Source organism: Hydra viridissima, unplaced genomic scaffold (assembly GCF_058129835.1).
Source record: "Hydra viridissima isolate aposymbiotic clone 2 unplaced genomic scaffold, HvirCarnegie_v1 scaffold_8, whole genome shotgun sequence".
NCBI classification, from domain to species: Eukaryota; Metazoa; Cnidaria; class Hydrozoa; order Anthoathecata; family Hydridae; genus Hydra; species Hydra viridissima.
The window spans coordinates 5,593,008-5,612,670 of NW_028324307.1; the positions used below are offsets into that span (position 1 = coordinate 5,593,008).

General features: G+C 28.3%; 1 protein-coding gene across 1 annotated transcript in view; it reads left to right on the forward strand.

Moving 5' to 3' along the window:
- LOC145186670 (uncharacterized) overlaps window positions 1-19,663 on the forward strand; it is a 166,711-nt gene that overhangs the window by 66,887 nt on the left and 80,161 nt on the right. Inside the window, exons 26-35 of the mRNA XM_090094553.1 lie at window positions 4,257-4,951; window positions 5,704-5,749; window positions 5,950-6,268; window positions 8,479-8,654; window positions 9,135-9,257; window positions 13,388-13,900; window positions 14,202-14,523; window positions 14,657-14,832; window positions 18,808-18,933; window positions 19,091-19,522. Of these exons, the coding sequence (XP_089950679.1) occupies window positions 4,257-4,951; window positions 5,704-5,749; window positions 5,950-6,268; window positions 8,479-8,654; window positions 9,135-9,257; window positions 13,388-13,900; window positions 14,202-14,523; window positions 14,657-14,832; window positions 18,808-18,933; window positions 19,091-19,522 (2,928 nt within the window). The remainder of the gene's footprint in view (window positions 1-4,256; window positions 4,952-5,703; window positions 5,750-5,949; window positions 6,269-8,478; window positions 8,655-9,134; window positions 9,258-13,387; window positions 13,901-14,201; window positions 14,524-14,656; window positions 14,833-18,807; window positions 18,934-19,090; window positions 19,523-19,663) is intronic.

A 19,663-nucleotide genomic window follows, 5' to 3' on the forward strand; every position in this document is an offset into this window, starting at 1 on the left:
CCTCTAGAACAGAAGAATATTTGGTACCTTTACTGTGTGTAAAAATAGAATATGAGCTTGTCATTGTTTTTTAATGAAATTTGGCAGGTACATAGAAAATAGATATATAAAATTGATTCAAAAGTGAGAAAAAAAGCCAATCATCCCTTCAATATCAATTCACTTCCAGAACAGGAATGAAGTTTTTAAAAGCACTAAAAACGTTAGTAACTGCAAAAAAAAAAAACAATTTGCAATAAACTTACAACACTCTACTTTTAAAATATTATTTAAGTAAATATAAAATTCTAAAACAAAGACGAGAAAATTCCATCCTTACGACACCTACCTTGAGCACGTGGTGAAAAAATGGTCAAAGATTTTATCTTTAAAATCGGTGCCGTAAATCGCAGATACGCACGTACCTACCCTAAGAAATGTTCCCGCCTTTTTTATTTTTTTTTTATTAAATACATTTTTAACGCTTTTTTGGCGGTTCATAAAAACTCTAATTTCCTTTCCAAAAAATTGGTCAATTTTAATGCAACATCTTTTTAACCTGGATTCTCTTTATACTCCGAAGCAGTATCAATTATTTCTCTTTAAAGTTTGGCGATAAATGATTTTTTTGACGCTCAGAAAGTTTTCCATTTCTAATCTTTACTTAACTTTCAACTGTGATTTTTGAACTACAACTATATATTTTACTCATCACTAGTTATGCGAAACTTGATAAATTAATTACTCATGTTATACTTAATTAGCTCGAGTATATTCCTAAATTAAGAAAAACGCTAACAATTTCTTACCACACGATGGACATACTTTGTATCTATTAACATAATGAGATAACTTAATGAAAACAACTCAACATTCATGCAATAAACAGAACTTTATATTTTAATATTATGTATTAAAATTCAAAATCCGAAAGAATCCTCGCGACAATAACGATCATTGTTATTGTTACTAAGGTTATTGTAATCAGTTAACAATTGAGCGGTGATCTTTTACATTAATATTTAAGTAAACAAACTCCACATACGTTGTAATGTTTAAATATCACCCAATTCACTTTGCTTTTTAATATAATTTTTTTTGTAAAAATAGTTTCTACAAGCACTGTGTACTAACATAGTAGAACTACACATCACTTAGTTTGTCTAAGTTAATAAATACAAACTTATTTTACTTATAATCTCTTTTTCCTTTTATTATACAGCCTACACGCATAACCACTCATTCTGAAACAGTAATTGATAACTTTTTTTTTCATCTGATATAATCTCAGGCAATCTTACCGCTTCAATATCTGATCATCTTATTCAGTTTATAATAATGCCGCATTCCAAAACGCAAACTTCACCTAAACCTATTTTTAGAAGGTGCTATAAAAACTTTTTATTCCATTAATTATTCCATTAAAAAGTTAATCAAAAATTTTTGATTGTATTTTGAACAAACATGCCCCTTACAAAAAATTGACAAAAGATCAAGTAACTAGTGATAATAAACCTTGATTAACGAAAGGCATTCTCAAGTCAATAACAATTAAAAATAAAATTCATAAAAAATATTTAAAGTCAAAAGTCTGTAGAAAGAAAAAATTACTTTTTATAGTTTAAACAATATCGTAATAGCATAAGCAACCTTATAAAGTTTAGCAAAAAGGAATATTACACAAACTTTTTTAGCCACAATATCAATGATATAAAAAAACACTTGGAAAGGTATAAAAGAGTTGACTAATGTAAAGCCAAATAAAAGTTACTCCCCAACAAGCATACTGATCAACAACAAATGCGAAACTAATCCTAAAGCAATCTCTAATCATTTTAACAACTTCTTTACGATTGCTTCAAAATTATCCTATGGAATTCCAAATTCTAAATTCAACTTTCAAAAGTGACCAATCTTAATAGCAATCCTAATAGCAACTCTTTTTATGTGCAACCAATAACTGAAGAGGAAACCCTCGACTATACAAATTCCACTATCATAAAGGTAAGAGTGTTGGACCGAACAGCCTTCCAACAAAACTTCTTAAACTATTGTCAAAAATTCTATGCAAACCACTAAGTATCATCTTAAATAATTCATTTTGCAAAGGAATATTTCCTGATGTCTTCAAGCTGGCCCAAGTTATTCACACCAAAAAGGATCTACGGTTGACTGCACCAACTAGCGTTCGATTTCTCTTCTTTCTAATTTAAGCAAAATTTTTGAAAAAGTTATGCATAATAAATTATACGACTTCCTAAACCAAAGTCAATGCTTACATAAACACCAGTTTGGTTTTCGTAAAAAGCATTCATCAGCTCACGCTCTTTCCGAAATTACAGAAAGTATAAGAGTTGCTCTTGATAATGGAAACTTTGCTTGTGGGGTTTTCATTGATTTACAAAAAGCTTTTGACACCGTAGACCATGTGACATTCTCCTCTCAAAGCTTAACTATTATGGTATACGCGGCATACCCTTGCAAAGGTTTAAATCATACTTTTTCAATCGTCAACAGTTTGTAACTTTAAATGCCACCATCTCAGACATCAAAAGCGTTTGCATTGGTATTCCTCAGAGATCCATATTAGGTCCTCTTCTCTTTATTATTTACATCAATGATCTTAATCTTTCCATCAAACATTCAAATACGTATCATTTTGCTGATAATACAAATCTTCAATAAACGACCAACTCCCTCAAAAAACTAAATAAATATATAAATGAGGATATGACCAGTCTTGTTCAATGGCTCCGAGCAAATAAAATCTCATTGAATACTAAAAAAACAGAATTAGTAATATTTAAGACGCAATATACTAACTTTTCTAAAAAAACTAACAAGAATCTTCCAAAATACTTGAACTTTATGATAAGTGGCCAAAAGCTGCCTTTGTCTAGTAACAAACTTATCTTGGTGTTATAATGGATGACAAAACTTTCATTTAAAACACACAGATAACCTTACTCTGAAATTAAGCCGTTCCAACGGCATGTTAGCAGAAGTTCGACACAACGTTAATTTTGAAACATAACTATCTATATATCACTCAATATTTGGTTCACACTTACAATATGCATGCCAAGTTTGGGGACAATCTAAAACCGTCTGTCTTTTAAAAATCGTTTCGCTTCAAAATAGAGCAATATAAATAATTAATTTCTGCCCAAGAAACTTCCCTACTGACATCCAAAATCTTACATCCAAAGTTCTTCGTTTCTATGATTTAATCCAGTTTCTAAATCATTCATTTGTCTGGGATCAACAACACGGTCTCCTTCCTTCCATATTTCGTAACTACTTTAATAGTAGGACAACGTGTGGGCATAACCAAAGCTCAGTTACTTTTAACAACTTAACCATCCCTCAAAAACAGACAACTAAACATGGAATAAATTCAATTACATATCAGTGTATCCTTTCTTGGAACACCCTTCCGTACATCCTAAAAACAGATTTTATCCTTAGATCCAAGAATCTGTTCTTAAAGTCACTCCATCATTTCTACCTAAAAAGTTACAGTTAATTCTTTACCTCTATAACTTTTTTCTTTATGTTTATGTACATTTTATAATTTCTTATTTTTGTATATGTGTATATATCTATGTATATGTGAATGCATTATAATAATTATTTGACCTACACTGTGTTAAATAAGTTTTCATCCACCTGTCTTGTTCATTTTTCAGACGCAATAACTTTTTATTGAACAAAGATATAAGCAAAATTTCAACTAAATGATATCAGTTAACCATTCAAGAAATATTGTAAAAAAAGATTTTACAAAATAAAGAATAGAAAACTAAATATCGCATTTTAAACTACACAATGCCTGTTTTTTGCGCCAAAAAAGTTTTCATCCACCCTGCACTCAAACCTCAATTTTTTATGTATTCAAATTTCAATTTGTTATGTAATCAGTATTAAAGTAACGTTTTTTAAATATAAATTAGATTTATTAAGATTTTTGTATTATTTTTTCTTTATATGAATCTTTTATATTTTTAATTTTTGTTAGAATAATTATTAAAAATGAGAGTTGCAGAGGAAATTCGATCACTAATTGTTAGACTATGGAAGGAGGGAAAATCACAGCGAAATATAGGAGAAATAGTAAAGAAACCACGTTCAACTGTGCAGTCCATTATCAAGAAATACCAAACCACCAAAAAAATTGCTGATAAGCCACATACAGGACGTGAGAAGAGTCATCCAGAATCCTAAAATAAGTGCTCCAAAACTTGCTGGAATGCTGCAAAATGATTACAATTTAAAAGTGGATCCTGAAACTATTAGAATAACCTTAAGAAGAGCTGGATACAATGGTAGAGTACCATTGAAAAAGCCCTACATCAGCAAAGTAAACAAAGCCAAACGACTACACTTTGCAAAGCTTTATATTAATGAACCACAAACATTCAGGGAATCTGTCCTTTTCACCAATGAGTCAAATTTTAATGTGTTTTCATCAGATGGAAAAGTTAAAGTTTGGAGAAAACCAAATGAAGCATTTAAAAAACAAAACTTGTGTCCAACAGTGAAGCATGGTGGAGGAAGTATTTTAGTGTGGGGGTGTATGAGTGCTTCAGGTGTAGAAAACTTGGTTTTCATTGATAGAAATATGGATCAAAATGTGTATTTAAACATTCTAAAAAATAATCTGGAAGAAAGTGTCCACAAATTGGGACTTACTAAGTCATTTACTTTTCAGCAAAATAACGATCCAAAACATACAGCCAAATGTGTCAAGGAATGGCTTGTATTTAAAATAGCTAAGCAACTTCATACACCCCCACAATTTCCAAATTTAAATCCTATCGAACATCTGTGGGAAGAATTGGGTAGAAGAATTAGAAACCATGATGTGAGGAATCGGCAACAACTCCAATCAGTAATTATGAAAGAGTGGGGCTCAATCACTCCAGAAATTACCCAAAAATTAGTTGATACTATGAAAAACAGACTGCATGAGGTAATAAAAGCTCATAGTGGAAATACAAGATATTAAAACACTCGCAAATAGAGTTTGCATAACAATTTTATTTGATTTTTGTAAAGTGGATGAAAAATTTTTTGGTGCAAAAAAGAGGCATTGTGTAGTTTAAAATGCAATATTTAATTTTCTATTCTTTATTTTGTAAAATCTTTTTTTACAATATTTCTTGAATGGTTAACTTATATCATTTAGTTGAAATTTTGCTTATATCTTTATTCAATAAAAAGTTATTGCGTCTGAAAAATGAACAGGATAGGTGGATGAAAACTTTTTTGACACAGTGTATATTTTAACTCTTTTAAAAGTCTGTTTTATAAGCGTTACTTATAAATTTTTGTAAAGTTCTACTTTTACTTTGTGACTAGTTTATTTCTTGTTTTTCTCTTGCCTTTTCTTTATATTATTTAGGTCATTGCGTTTTATTAGTGAATAGCTATTTGCAAAGACCTGTGTTTTTTGTAACATCTTTAACATGAAATATATTGAATTGAATTACATACATACATACATACATACATACATACATACATACATACATACATACATACATACATACATACATACATACATACATACATACATACATACATACATACATACATACGCATACATACATACATGCATACATACATACATACATACTTACGTACATACGCATGTACGTATGTATGTATGTATGTAATTCGTCATTTATTTATGTAACAAAATAATTGTAATATGATTTCTAGGTGTTCATTTATACATCAGACCAATATTGTAATCAAGATAACTGTAGTAAGTTAATGCTTAATATAATAGTACATAAATCCATCAGTTATTTTAAAATCTGTTGCTACTCTTCTTTTATAAACTTTTTATGCATGAAATCTATTTGTAAACATTCTTTTCTATTTAAAACAAGGTTGTCTTAAAGTACATCTTTAACTCTACATATATTTTTATTTTACTAATGTTCTTTTTCTACCAATTTTTAGTCTCAATTGGATTATTTCGTGAAGTTTTTAACAATAACAACAAAGACACAAATAGTATTGATGCATTGAAGAAAAATCCAAATTACCCTGATAGTGCAGATAGCTATGGAGTTATTGATGTTTTTGATGCACCACAAAATGTTGGGGAATACTATGGACAAAGAATTCGTGGCTGGCTTTTTGTCCCACAAACTGGGAGTTATACATTTTACAGCTCTTGTGATGATGTTTGTGAGTTGTATTTAAGTAATGACACTAATCCAGACAATAAAGTATTGATTGTCAGCCAAATAGGTGCCTCAGGGTATCATATATTCAAGTATGTTTTTATGCTTTTTTGTTATATCTTTCTACATACTAAATTATAATTTGTATCATCTTTCTACATGCTAATATATTAACTTGGAACTAAAAATGTTAAAAAATCCATTTTTCACATTTTTGGGTATACTTTGTAAGTTTCATAAAGAGTTGACTTATAAAGTTCTAATCTATTTTAAATCACAAACAAAATTTTTTCTATGTGAAACAGCAATTTGCTCTAAATTAAACTTGTATTTAAACCTCTAAACTAAAACTTATATTTTTTAATTTGAATCTCTGCTTTCATAAATCTTATCTTGTATACCACATAAATCTTATCTTAAAAAATGTTTTATGTCTCAAAAATCTGATACAAACTCTTTGCCATCTTCCCCATACTTCTTCTTGGAATTGTCTTCACTCTCCTTCTATTGTTCAGGATAAAACTTTTTGTACAAGCTAAATGCTTTCTTCCTAAAATTAGATAGAGTAAAGTTGATTGTACCCCTTTATACCTTTTCATTGAATGCTAAAACTGCAGAAATTTACCTGTTTCATAAATTTTTTATCACTTAAATCAGCCATTTTTAAAGCAATCAATACTAACCAATAATACCAAAAAGATTATCTGTTTTAAGATCGAACAAGTATTGTGTCAAAAGTACTATAAAAATTCCTTTCAAGATAAGTCACATTTAAAACATTCTAAGTCTAGAAAACATAAAAAAACTATTACACACAAGAATAGTCTAGTATTTCAAAAGTAAGTTGAACTACAAGAAGCTTAAAGAAAATCCAAAACAAGCTGGTTTCTTCAAAGAAATAAAAAGAATTTTGTTTTGGAAAAAGATTGTATATGCAGTGAAAAAAAAATTTTAATATAAAAGATAAAGCAATAGCGTTGGTATATCAATCTTAAAAAATGTTATTGGAACCATTGGTATTTATTGCTGCTTTAAAGATTCATGTAAATGTTTCAGAATTTTTTGTCTTATTCTTTATTAAGATATTGATGTTTGACTGATGCTATTCTTGACATTTTCAAATGATGGTTAAAATAGGTTATTTTGTGTTAATTAAACACCTTTTTAATGGTCAAAAATACAGTTCAAGCTCAGTAAGTTTTATTCTCTATTATTTAATAAAACTTGAACTTCTTTCTTCTGTTACAAGTTATCACTTTTTTGAGTTAGTTACAATATGTAATTACATTAGAGGAACAATTCTGAAAAACTTCATTCATTTTCAATAAAAAAAGACAAAAAGTTATGTCGGAAAAACTTGAAAAAAGTTAGATATTTATAACTTTCTGCGGGCTACTGCATTTAAAAAAGTTCTATTTACTGATTCAAACAAACCAATCAATTTTTTAAGTTACCTGGGCTTTCTTGAAAAAGTGTTATAAAAAATCTTTATCAAAAAACTATTTGTTGATGGTTTACTCAATTTAATGTGGCACCAATGATACTGAATGCCCATGATCTTCATATAAGGAACATAAAAGATATCAAAAATTTTGAAGAACAATCATAATATAAAGTTGCAGGAGATAACTGACATCCTCAAGGTATAAGAAGATAGTGCATACAATATTTTGTAAGAACATTTGTTTATTAGGAATCTTTTTTCCAAATGAATGCTCTGTGTACTTACTCCGTTGATGTTTAAAAATACTGTTTGGACTGGATGAAAATTAAAGAATGAAATCAAAAAGAAATACCCCCACATGATGAACCAAAAAGTTCTATTTCATGAAGACTGAGGATTATGTAACAATTAAATAGTTGCAACCACAAAAATGAATGAATTAGGCTTCGAATTGCTTCCCTACTCACCTTATTCTCTCTATCTGGTCCCCAGCAACTCCTACCTGTTTGCAATTCCTAAGAAAATGCTAGGGAAAGAGATTTGGCACAAAAAAAAAAGATCATATTGAAAACTTAAATGTTTTTTGAAACTCTTAACAAATCCTTCTACAAGAAGGACATTAAGTTGTTAAAAAAGCATTCAAATAAATCATTCATCATCATAGTCTCCTTTAAGAGTTATAAAGTTAAAATTTTCCAAAAAAAAAGTTTTTTTAGTATTTAGTCCCAGGACTTTTTTGACCAATCTTTTTCAAAGAGATTGTTTTGTTATTCTAATTTTGTAATTTTTCTAAATGCTTTTAATGTTATCACTTATATTTTTTCAGATTTAGCTCTTTGCTTTAAATGTATTTTTTAGTTCTTTTTCTGCAAATATATATTTGAAGGCAAGCAGCAAGTACTATATTGAAGTTTTAATGGCAGAATTTGCTATAGATGATTTCTTATCTATTGCTGTTCGTTTTGTAACTATAGATGAAAATCTTTCATCTCTACAGCCAATTGGTATGAATATGTTAAGTGGAATCCGAATAGGTACTTGTATGTTTATGTTTTATAAAATTTTGTTTAATTTATCCAAGAGTACACTACCTTTATCAAATACTTTTATTTACCACAGAAGACTATTCATACTTTCATTTATTGGTGCAATACTAATGTAAAATCTGTAGCTATACACTCTTCTTTTATAAACCATTTTAGTATAAACAATTTTTTTTTGATTAAAATTTGATATCATATTATTCAGAAAAAAATTCTCTACAGCATGATCAAAAAATATTTGGAAGAAGTTTATTCAATAATTAGTTATCATAACTATTTCGTTCTACCCTGTTTTACTCTCTCTCTCTCTCTCTCTCTCTCTCTCTCTCTCTCTCTCTCTACATATATATATATATATATATATATATATATATATATATATATATATATATATATATATATATATATATATATATATATATATATATATATATATATATATATATATATACAAATGTTTTTTTTTTTCAGAAAAATGTACCTCAACATGTGTTAACCCTAAATATGAAACATGTTTTTTTAAAAGTAATGATTTTGGAGTTTGTACTTGCAACTATGGACAGAAAATAGTAAATAATCAAGTAGTATGCCAAGGTTTGAATTTCCTTATATAGTTTATATATGCAGGGTTAGGCAGCAAAACACAGAAAATCAAAGACAGTGTAAATAATAATTTGATAACCAAATAACTGACATCAATAAACTTTAACAAATGTTTGTAGGACCATTTAGAAATTATTCAATATGGCCACCTTTGTAGTCTTTTTCTGTTTGCACATTGTATCTGCACATGGCGTCTTTCCAGCTAGTGATCTTTTGCTCTCAAATTTTTTTAAAAAAAAGATTAATAGTTTATAATCATTATGAGATGTTTGAATAAGATATCAGAAATAAAATAATATAGCGAAATAATATTAGTTATGTTTGTGAATGTGTTAATTATTTTTTGTATTTACATGTGCAAGAGTTTCCAGCCACATTGTTCTATAAGAAAAAATATTTGTCCTTATGTACTATAATTGACTTAAATTGAATTTTTAATTTAAAATTTTTCAAATCAAGATTCATCATTCAAATAGTTGAAAGAAGAATAGGATAAAGTTCCACCTGCTTGTATTATTTGTTAAATTGAGTCAATACCACATAATTGTGCGTTTTTTTTTTTTACTGGAAAGGGTATAAGTACATAAGACTTGTCCTCAAAATAACGCTTTTGTTTGTAATGCAATATTTTTTTGACCATTTTTCACAATAGCCATGATGGCCTTTAAATGGTACACAACCATACATGGAGACAATAACTTTTAGAGAATTCAATGAGCTTTAAGTTTCTTAGTTTTCAATATTTTTTGATCAGTTTTTCTAGAACGCTTTAAACAAATTATTTCTTTTGGCCTTCTTGTACACAAAGTTCTATTTAATCACAAACTTTTGCTTTTCAATTTATCAAGCTTTTCACGTATGCAATTTGCATAATACATGGTAAAGTTTTGATTTGAGTTCAAAACTGTTGCAACTTCGTTCTCTATTTAAAGGTTCTTAGTCACTGTATCATAATAGTTAAGATGTTTTCCTTTCGGAAAGTGTTTTCAACAATGAGTTTTATTATTTGAGAACAATGATTGTATGCGAAAATGATGCATTATTATAAAAGTTGAAAATCAAACTGAACATTTAGTATCTACTTTTGCTTCTTGATGTTGTGTCATAATTTAATATCACTATTGTTCACTTTTCCCAGCAGCTATTTTGTGATGGAAAACCTTATGTTTAAAATCTGATACAATTTTAGCCACATAAAAACTGTGGCTCATCATCTTTAGGAATTGTCTCCAAAGAAGGTTCAAATCTGGAATTTTCATTTGGAGAAAGATAGAGTTTGTGTTGATACAGTCTGCACAGCTATTTTTTACTTTTTAGACAGATAGTGATGTATGATAACTGACTGATGCCATGGTATCTTCCATTTCAATGCTGACATTTCTTGATCTGATTGTTGTGAGAAAGATCTCTTAACTGATTTCCTAAAGCTCTTTATCAAATTTAACCAGAATCATGAAGGTGTGTCAGTAGAGCTATATCTTGGTAGTTACAATTCACAAATATTCAAAGGGTATTGACATATTCTATTGATAGAAAAGAAGATCTGCCCCATCAAGATCTTAAATTTTTCTTTCGATTTCTTACAGATTATCACTTGTTTGATCAGATTCATTTACTGTAAGAATGCTTCTGAGGAATCAGTAGTAAAAAAGATAAAAAGTAGCTGAGAGTTCAGTAAATAACACAATTTAATTCCTGTTGTAGGTAAAAAACAGCAATGACGTGCCTGAGAAAGGTTTTCAATTTCCTCAATTTTTTCTTCTTTTAATTTCTTGTAAATTTACCAGATTTTCCATAACAACTTTGACTTCTCACTAAAGTGAAAAAAACAATATACTCTGTAAAGTTTTTATTGTTGGATACAAAGATCAGGTATCTGAACTCAAAGCTTCGTATCTGCATTAAAGTAATCTTTATCACTCAATATAAAACTATCTTTCTGACATTATTGAAGTTTCTAATTGTAATAATAAGAAAGTCAAAAACAAGTTGCATGTTGTATAAATGCAGGTTTATATAAGGAAGCCCAAGAATTTTCATCATAACAAAGTGTTAAGCTAGAAAATATTTGTAATTTTTTGTTCAATTTCGGAAAAAAAAAACAACTTAATTATGGTTTTATAGAAAACATGACACATATTTTGAGCATATATCTCTTTAATGATACCATTTTACCTTTATGTAAAATAATTTGACATTAGAGTTCTAAATATGGAGTTGTAACTGAGTTTTAAGAAGAAAATATTAAGATTGTCTAAATTTAAAACTTTTTAAGCTAATTTATGGACTGAATTCTAAAATAAAGCTGTGCATTCTTAACTTGTTAAATTTTTTCAAAAAAACTTAGTCCAAGAAAAATTGTGTTTAATAAATAAGTTACATTCTTATTGATTGAAGTATCACCATTGCCAGAGGGTACTTCATTTCAGATTAAGTAAACCATGTGTTTTTAATCTTGCAGAAAAACTCGGCTTATTGTCATGCTTGCATATATTTGATGCTATTTTTCATAATGTGCTTGTCATAGTCCTTATAAGCAATACCAAATAACTTATCTAACTTGTTTGTAAACTCATCCCTTTTTATAATTGCTTTAGCACCAATGTGATGCTTAAATTTTTCCAACTTCTTTCTGCTTTCAACCAGATTTTCTTCACTTGTTTAAGAACACAAAAGTACTTCTCATTTTTCTCATTTAAGCATCCACTTTATTTTGTGCAGGTTACTTGAAATTTATCCTTTAGAGAGTATGAACTCACATTACCAGATAAGAAACTTGAATTTTCCTTGTATTTCATTAGAAGCCTGTGATGTTAGTATCTTGAAGCACATCTACCAGTTGGAAGTTTAGTAATAGCTAACACTCCTGTTCTTCCTTTTACAAGAAACACTTCTCTTTTTGATGATTTTTTAGAACCTAAGCTAAAAGCAACATTTTAAAAATGATAAGCATACTAAACATACACTATCATCAACAATACACAGAAGTTATTACATATAAAAAACTACTTTAAGGAAAATAGTTTTTTTGATATATAGATTTTTTTTAAGTGCAAAGTGGAGGGCTTTGCTCTTGAAATTCAGTCTTTTGGTTTTTATTGGCTACACTTAAACTCAACATATTACTGCATTAACTGGGAGAAAGCAGAGCTCATAAATTTTTCAACACAAGTTACTTAAAATCCGAAAGTCTTTTATCAATTAGATCAGGAAAGGTCTGGAAAAGGATTAATCTACCAATCTAAATAAGATAAGCTTCAGCTGGTACTTTAAAGGACTTTTACCAGTAGACAGTTTAGTATTAGCTAACACCCCTGTCCTTCCTCCAACAAGAACACTTCTTATTTTGACCTTTTTTTAGAATTAAAAATGAGAAACATACTAAATTCACGCTGTCATCAGCAAAGCAAAGAAGTTGTTATTTTATATAAAAACCATTTGAGGAAAAATACTTTTTAATATATAGATTTTCATAGAGTTTAATTTTTGAAATATAGAAGTCTAATGTGAAGGACTTTGCTGTATACCTGAAGTGAATGGCTTTGCTGTGTATCTGAAGTGAAGGGCTTTGCTGTGTATTCTAAAATTTTTTTTCTTTTACTATCACTTAAATTCATGTTGTAAGATACCATGGTATTTTGTCAACTTGTGCATTTACAAAAAAGGAAAGCAGAAGTGCAAGTTTTTGCTAGTTTTTGGCATCAAAACTAGCAAAAGTTTGTTAAATGTAACAAAGTAATTTTGTTATTTAAATTTATTATTAGAAACAACAAACAAGGAAATCTTACTTGTTTTAAAATCTTTCTGAAAGAAAGTGGACTAATAAAGACATCTGTAAAAAACACGCCTCTGTTTAGTAAAGTTAAGGTTTTCTAATTGTTGCTTAAGTTTAAGCAAGTTTTATTGGTCATTAACTTTTGCTCTATTGTATCAATAAAGGAATATTTTCTAAAAACTTTTGCTCTATTGTATCAATAAAGGAATATTTTATTCTAGAACCAATTCATAACAATCAATATACATTTTTGTTTGTCAGAATGTTACAAAACATAGATTATTACAAATACTTACTTGGTCTTAAAATACAATGAGTATATATGATAAAGTTTTTTTTTTTGCAGATGGTATTGAAACTCTACAAGAGTATTTGTTCATAAATTTTAAATTACCTTTACTCCAAAATACAACTGTAGCAACATTGAAGGAGCTTGGTAAAGAATACACAGTATCATTTGATGTGTATCCAACAAGTATATTTAATTACTTGGTAAATGTGATTCATTTAACAATTGGTGGAAATGTAGAGCAGTATGGGGACAGAAATCCAGCTGTTTTTTTTAACCCAAGTACAAGTATTCTTCATATTGCATCAGCCATAAATGATGATTCCAACAGTGTTTTTACAACTGCACCAATTCCATTAAAACAGTGGTCATCAATAAAGATATCACAACAGTTAGTTGATCAAAGCTACATATATTGCATATATGTGAATGGATCAATTGTTTACTCAGTTGTGAACAAGACACCAGTGAAACTATCAAATGTAAAAGTATATGCTAGTGATCCTTGGTATGCTGCTCACAGTGGGTTCATCAGAAATCTAGTCATCATCAGTAAATCATTGGCATACGGTATAAATGTATTGTTTTTAAGTTATGAAAAAATACATCTTTTTAAAATATTTTGTTCTGAAATGATTTAAAAGATTTGTAAAATATTTTGTTTTAAAATGTTTTACCTTTTGAGTTTTTCAAATTTTTTTAAAATTAAAGCTGGTAACTGATGTTATAGTTTGCTAATGAAATTTATATACATTACATAAACTATTTTTTTAAAAATGGGTTTAGAGTAAAAAAAGAAACTAAAAATATTTAGTCTTAAACAATGTCTCTTGGAAACACTTAACAATGTTTTTTTTTTTTTACTGTATAGTCTCTCCTGGATTATTACGAGAAGTTTACTACAATAATGATAAAAGTATTTTCAGCATTGATGCTTTAAAGAAAAACCCTATATACCCTCTTACACCTGACAGTTATGGAATTATTGATATGTTTAATGCACCACAAAACATTGATGATTATTATGGACAAAGAATTCGTGGTTGGTTTGTTGCTTCACTAACTGGCAATTATACTTTTTACAGCTCATGTGATGATTTTTGTGAGTTGTATATAAGCAATGATTCTGATCCAAACAATAAAAGATTGATTATTAATCAAACTTCTTACTCAAAATACATGCAATTTAACAAGTGAGTTTTTTAGATTATGACATTAATAGTTAAGTGTAGTTTATTTTTTCATGCTTAAATATAAAGTTTGTTTTGAAAAATTGATTTCATTTAGCATCATTTTGAAAAGATTTAAACTAATCTATTTCATTAGGACTGCAAGTCAAATTTCAGTGATGGTTTTTTTAAAGGAAAATTATAAATACTACATTGAGGCTTTAATGTCTGAGAAAGCAGTTGGTGATCATTTATCTATTGGTGTTGTCACACCTTATGCAAAAAGAGGTCCTTTAACAGTTTTTTCAAACTTTCTAAGCCCAATACGCATAGGTAAGTAATCATTTATGATGATGAAATTTAGTAGAAATTACAGTTGAAAATAAAGAAAATATTTTATCTACTACAGCTTAATGCTTATTTTCTATATTCAGACGCTTTGCAATCTATTTTTATTAACTAATACCCAATTTTATTTACAATCAACTAGTCGTATAATGTAGTTATAAACAATTAATTTAATGAGTTTTTAAATTGAGCTTTAGTAATAATGATGTACTTGTTGTTTAAAAAAAATTAAACTCAATTTTTTTGTTAAATGTTAAAAATTGTCAACTTTAATCATAGAAAATTGTCATTTCTATATAGTTACATAGGCCTAAGAATGTAAAGAATACATAAATGTTTCTGGCAGTTAATCTAATTGTCAAAAAAAGCTAAGAACTCTGTTCAAGCTAATCAAGTAATAATTAAGATGTACTTGTTATTTATGTTCAAAGACTAAATCAAGATAATGTCCAAAGACTTTTCAACTGAATGTTGAAATATCTTTAATTCTTCATTCAGCAGCTTGTAACTAGAATATTTTGCTGACATGTTTTAAAGTCATCGCTGGAGGCATGTGGCTGCAGAGGAAGCAGACAAATATCCACTATGAAATTTGTGTGAAATGATGTGGGGCTGTAAGATATTATCTATGAAACTATAAAACTAAGTACTTGCCAGTACACATATTAAACAGCTCTTGAAACTATTGTACATTGTTTTCAAATGATGCAGATGATAATAAAATTATATCTAGTTATGCTGATTATTAATTAAATTACAATTAATAATCAGATTATAAAATCAAGTTATACCAAATATGCTAAATCAAATTATAAATATGTATATTTACATATATATATATATATACACACAGTATGCGACAAAATTATTTATACCCTATCATAAAAGATGTTGTAACAATAAAACAAAAACAAAATTGATTTAAATAATTTTAATTGAGATTAAAAAAATATTTATTGTAACAACTAAAAATAATATTAACTATAATATTTTATCAAAATTAAATTCTTGTTTTTAAAAAAAATGAAAGTTATTTAAAAGTTGAGATAATAGGAAGCTTTAAAAGTATTCACACCTCTCAAAGTTTTATTAACTATATTCAAGTTTTTTGCTTTATAGTTAATAAATATTTAGTATGAAGTCATTTGGCATTGATAGCTGCTGCAAGTGACAAGGAATACTATCAATTAAGTTTTGTAAATGGTTTGGAGGAATATTATGTCAAGCTGTCTTCAAAGCTAAAAAGAAGTTTTGTTTGTTGATACTGTGCTCATCCCTATTAACTTTGTCGTCCAAATAATACCACAAATTTTCAATTGGATTGATATCTGGTCTTTGCGCAGGCCAATCCAACAATTTTATTTCATTTTCTTCAAAATATTCTTGGCAATCTTACTGGCATGTTTTGGATCATTGTCTTGTTGGAAGGTAAATTGATCCGTTAATCCTAATTTATTGATGGGAGGCATAAGGTTGTTTTGCAAAATATTTGCATATCCAGCTCCTGTTAATTTTTCTTTAATTTGAACTAAATTACCAACTCCGTTATAACTAAAACAGCCCAAAATGTGTATATTATTACCTCCAATTTTGATGGTTGCTTTTAAAGTTTTTTTGTGCAAGGGTTTTCCTTTTCTTTTCAATACATTTGATCTTTTTTTGGAATTCTTTTGTTCGAATTTACTTTCATCAGACCATAAAACTGATTTCCAGAAACCTAGTGGTTTTGAAAAGTACTTTTTTGTAAAGGAAAGTTGTTTAATTTTTTTTTTTTTCTCAAAATAAAAGTTTTTTTTGCGACACGGGATCCATAAAACCTTGCAGAGCAAAGTCTATGTTGTACTGTTTGTTTAGAAACATTTGCATTTAGTTTCTTTTTGATAGCTCTGGCAGAAATAACAGGCTCTTGCTTTACTTCTTGTACAATAAGCTTATCTTCTCGAGATGTTGTTTTTGGTGGACAGCCCGAACGCGCTTTGTTTTACACACTTTCAGCCTTTTTATATTCTTGTATTATTGATTTTACCATTGCCTTGCTTTTATTATATTTTTGCCATACCTCAACACTAATTTTGAAGGTCTTTGGTACTTTGGAATATTTATAAAAAGAAACAGAAGTTGTTTAAATATTTAAAATTTTATGTCTGTAGTGTAAACAAATAAAATTAAAAAACTTACCAGCAAAAACAATCAAAAAACAAACTTACAGCACTAAATAATTTAAAGGGTATGAATACTTATGTTGTATTTAAAATTGCACTTTTTATGTTATGTACTAAATATAACCAAGCATAATAACTTAGCATCATAGTTATCAATACAGAATTATTCTTTATTATCTTGTTTACACATATTTATTTTTCCATAGCAATAAAAAATAAACATGTTAGAGTATGAATACAAAGTTTAGTACTTGAGGCATAATTTTGTTGCATATTGTACATATATACACTTAACTGCAAAATTAATACACAACTTGTGCATTTTGATTTATTTTAACTGTCATCTATATTATCATATATTTTGACAAACATGTTAAGAATAGAATATATGATCACAATTGTTTCAATAATTATAAAATTGACTTTGAGGATGGTGAAAAAAATAAAATAAAACCAAAAATATGGTTCGTTTAATAAAATAAAGTAAAATGATTGTCCTCATTATGCACACTAATACAGCCTAAATTGAAACATTTTAGACTTATATACCACCTCCTGATGTTATTACAGCCTGACAGCACCGTGGCATGCTTCTAATTAGAGATCTAATTGATTCTAATTGACTGTTTCTTGAGGGATATCTTCCCACATATGGATAAGACTTTGTCACAGCACGTCTAGGCTGTAAGGTGGTAGGTGTTGGCTTCTAACATGGCGTCCCATTACGTCCCAAAGATGCTCTATTGGGCTCGTATCTAGACTGCAAGCTAGCCACTCCAAAACCTGAGTATTAACATTATTTAAGTATTCAGTAACAATATGTGCTATATGTGTTCTAGCATTAACCTGCATAAGAAGTAATCCATCTCCAATGTATGGTGCAAAAGTACCACAATAGGTACTAAAATATCTATGGTGTATTGTTGAGAAGTCAGATATTCACCATCAACAATAAAAAGCTCTGTGCGAGCTGTTAAAGATATTCCACCTCATACCATCAATGAGCTGTGTCCATATAAAGTGGTTCTCAAATATTACAGGCAAAACTTTTTCATTTGGTCTTCCGTACACTCTTGGGTAGCAATAAGAACTTATAATATAAAACCTTCTGTAAATAAGACTTGTCCCTAATCATATAATTTCCAATTCATATGCCTCCTTGCAAAAGCCAGTCTGTTTCTTTGGTGGTCTACAGACAATCTGGAACCAGTAGCTGCTGCCTGAGGTGGTAAATTTAAAGCACGAAGTCTTCTTCTTATGGTATCTTACTAACAGCAGTTCCATGAACCTCAGTTGTATTTGAAGACTGCATCAATGCATTAAAAATTGGTCTTCCACAGCATTGGTTGCTCATGGTTTGCCCTGGCCAAGTCATCTAGTGTGACCATTGGTCTCTACAAACCTTTGTAGAACCCTTCAATCTGTTGTATAAGATACTTTAAATCTTCTACCAAGTTGGTGATTTGTTAATCCTTCATTGAACAAAGTAACAACTGGAACACAGTTATCAAATATATATATATATATATATATATATATATATATATATATATATATATATATATATATATATATATATATATATATATATATATATATATATATATATATATATATACATATTTACATATGCATATATATATATATACATATATATATATATATATATATATATATATATATATATATATATATATATATATATATATATATAAAATATTTATATATGCATATATCTCATAATTAAGACCTATTTTAATGTGTATGTTCATTTTTTTTTTTTTTTTTCAATATTTAGAAATGTGTACTTCTGCTGGCTGCATCAGGACAGTTTATGAGAACTGTATTTCTGAAAATGGTGTTTATACATTATGCACTTGTATAAATGGACAGAAAATCTTAAATGATCAAATTGTTTGCCATGGTATAATTCACTATTTATCAGATTTTTGGGAAAATGTTTCAAATAAACCATAGTTTTACTACTAGTTTTAGTAGTTTTTTTTATTATTATTTTTTGGGGAAAATAATTAAAGATGATGCTTTATATTAATAATGATATAAACAATACTTATCTTAAGATGGCGTGGAGACAATGCAAGACTCAGTATTTATGGAAGAAGAAATACCTCTAATAAGAGATACCTATTTAGCAACATTAAACACTCTTGATAAAGAATACATGGTATCTTTTGATGTAAAGCCAACAGCATTCTATGATAATTGGACTAGTGTTGGTCAATGGTCATTTGGTAATTTGTCTTCAATAAGTGGTTTAGTAAGCAGTGTTTTTTACAAAAAACAACTTCCATTAATGCAATGGTCTTCTATAAACATTTCACAAGCTTTATTGGATGACAGTTATATATATTCTGTATATTTAAATGAAACACTTTTATCTTTTTCTGTGAACATGGCTCCAGTTGTGTTGTCAAATGTTACAGTTTATGCTGCAGATCCTTGGAGTGTTGCTCTAAGTGGGTCAATAAGAAACCTGATTATTACATCACAAGGTGCCTTGCTGTTTCTCATCAAAATATTTTCTTTTTTGATTCTTAATTGCTTTCTTCAATTTTGATAGTATATATTTTAAGCTTACATATAGTTTACATTACATCTATGGTCCTCTACATCTATTTCAACCTTCAATGAAT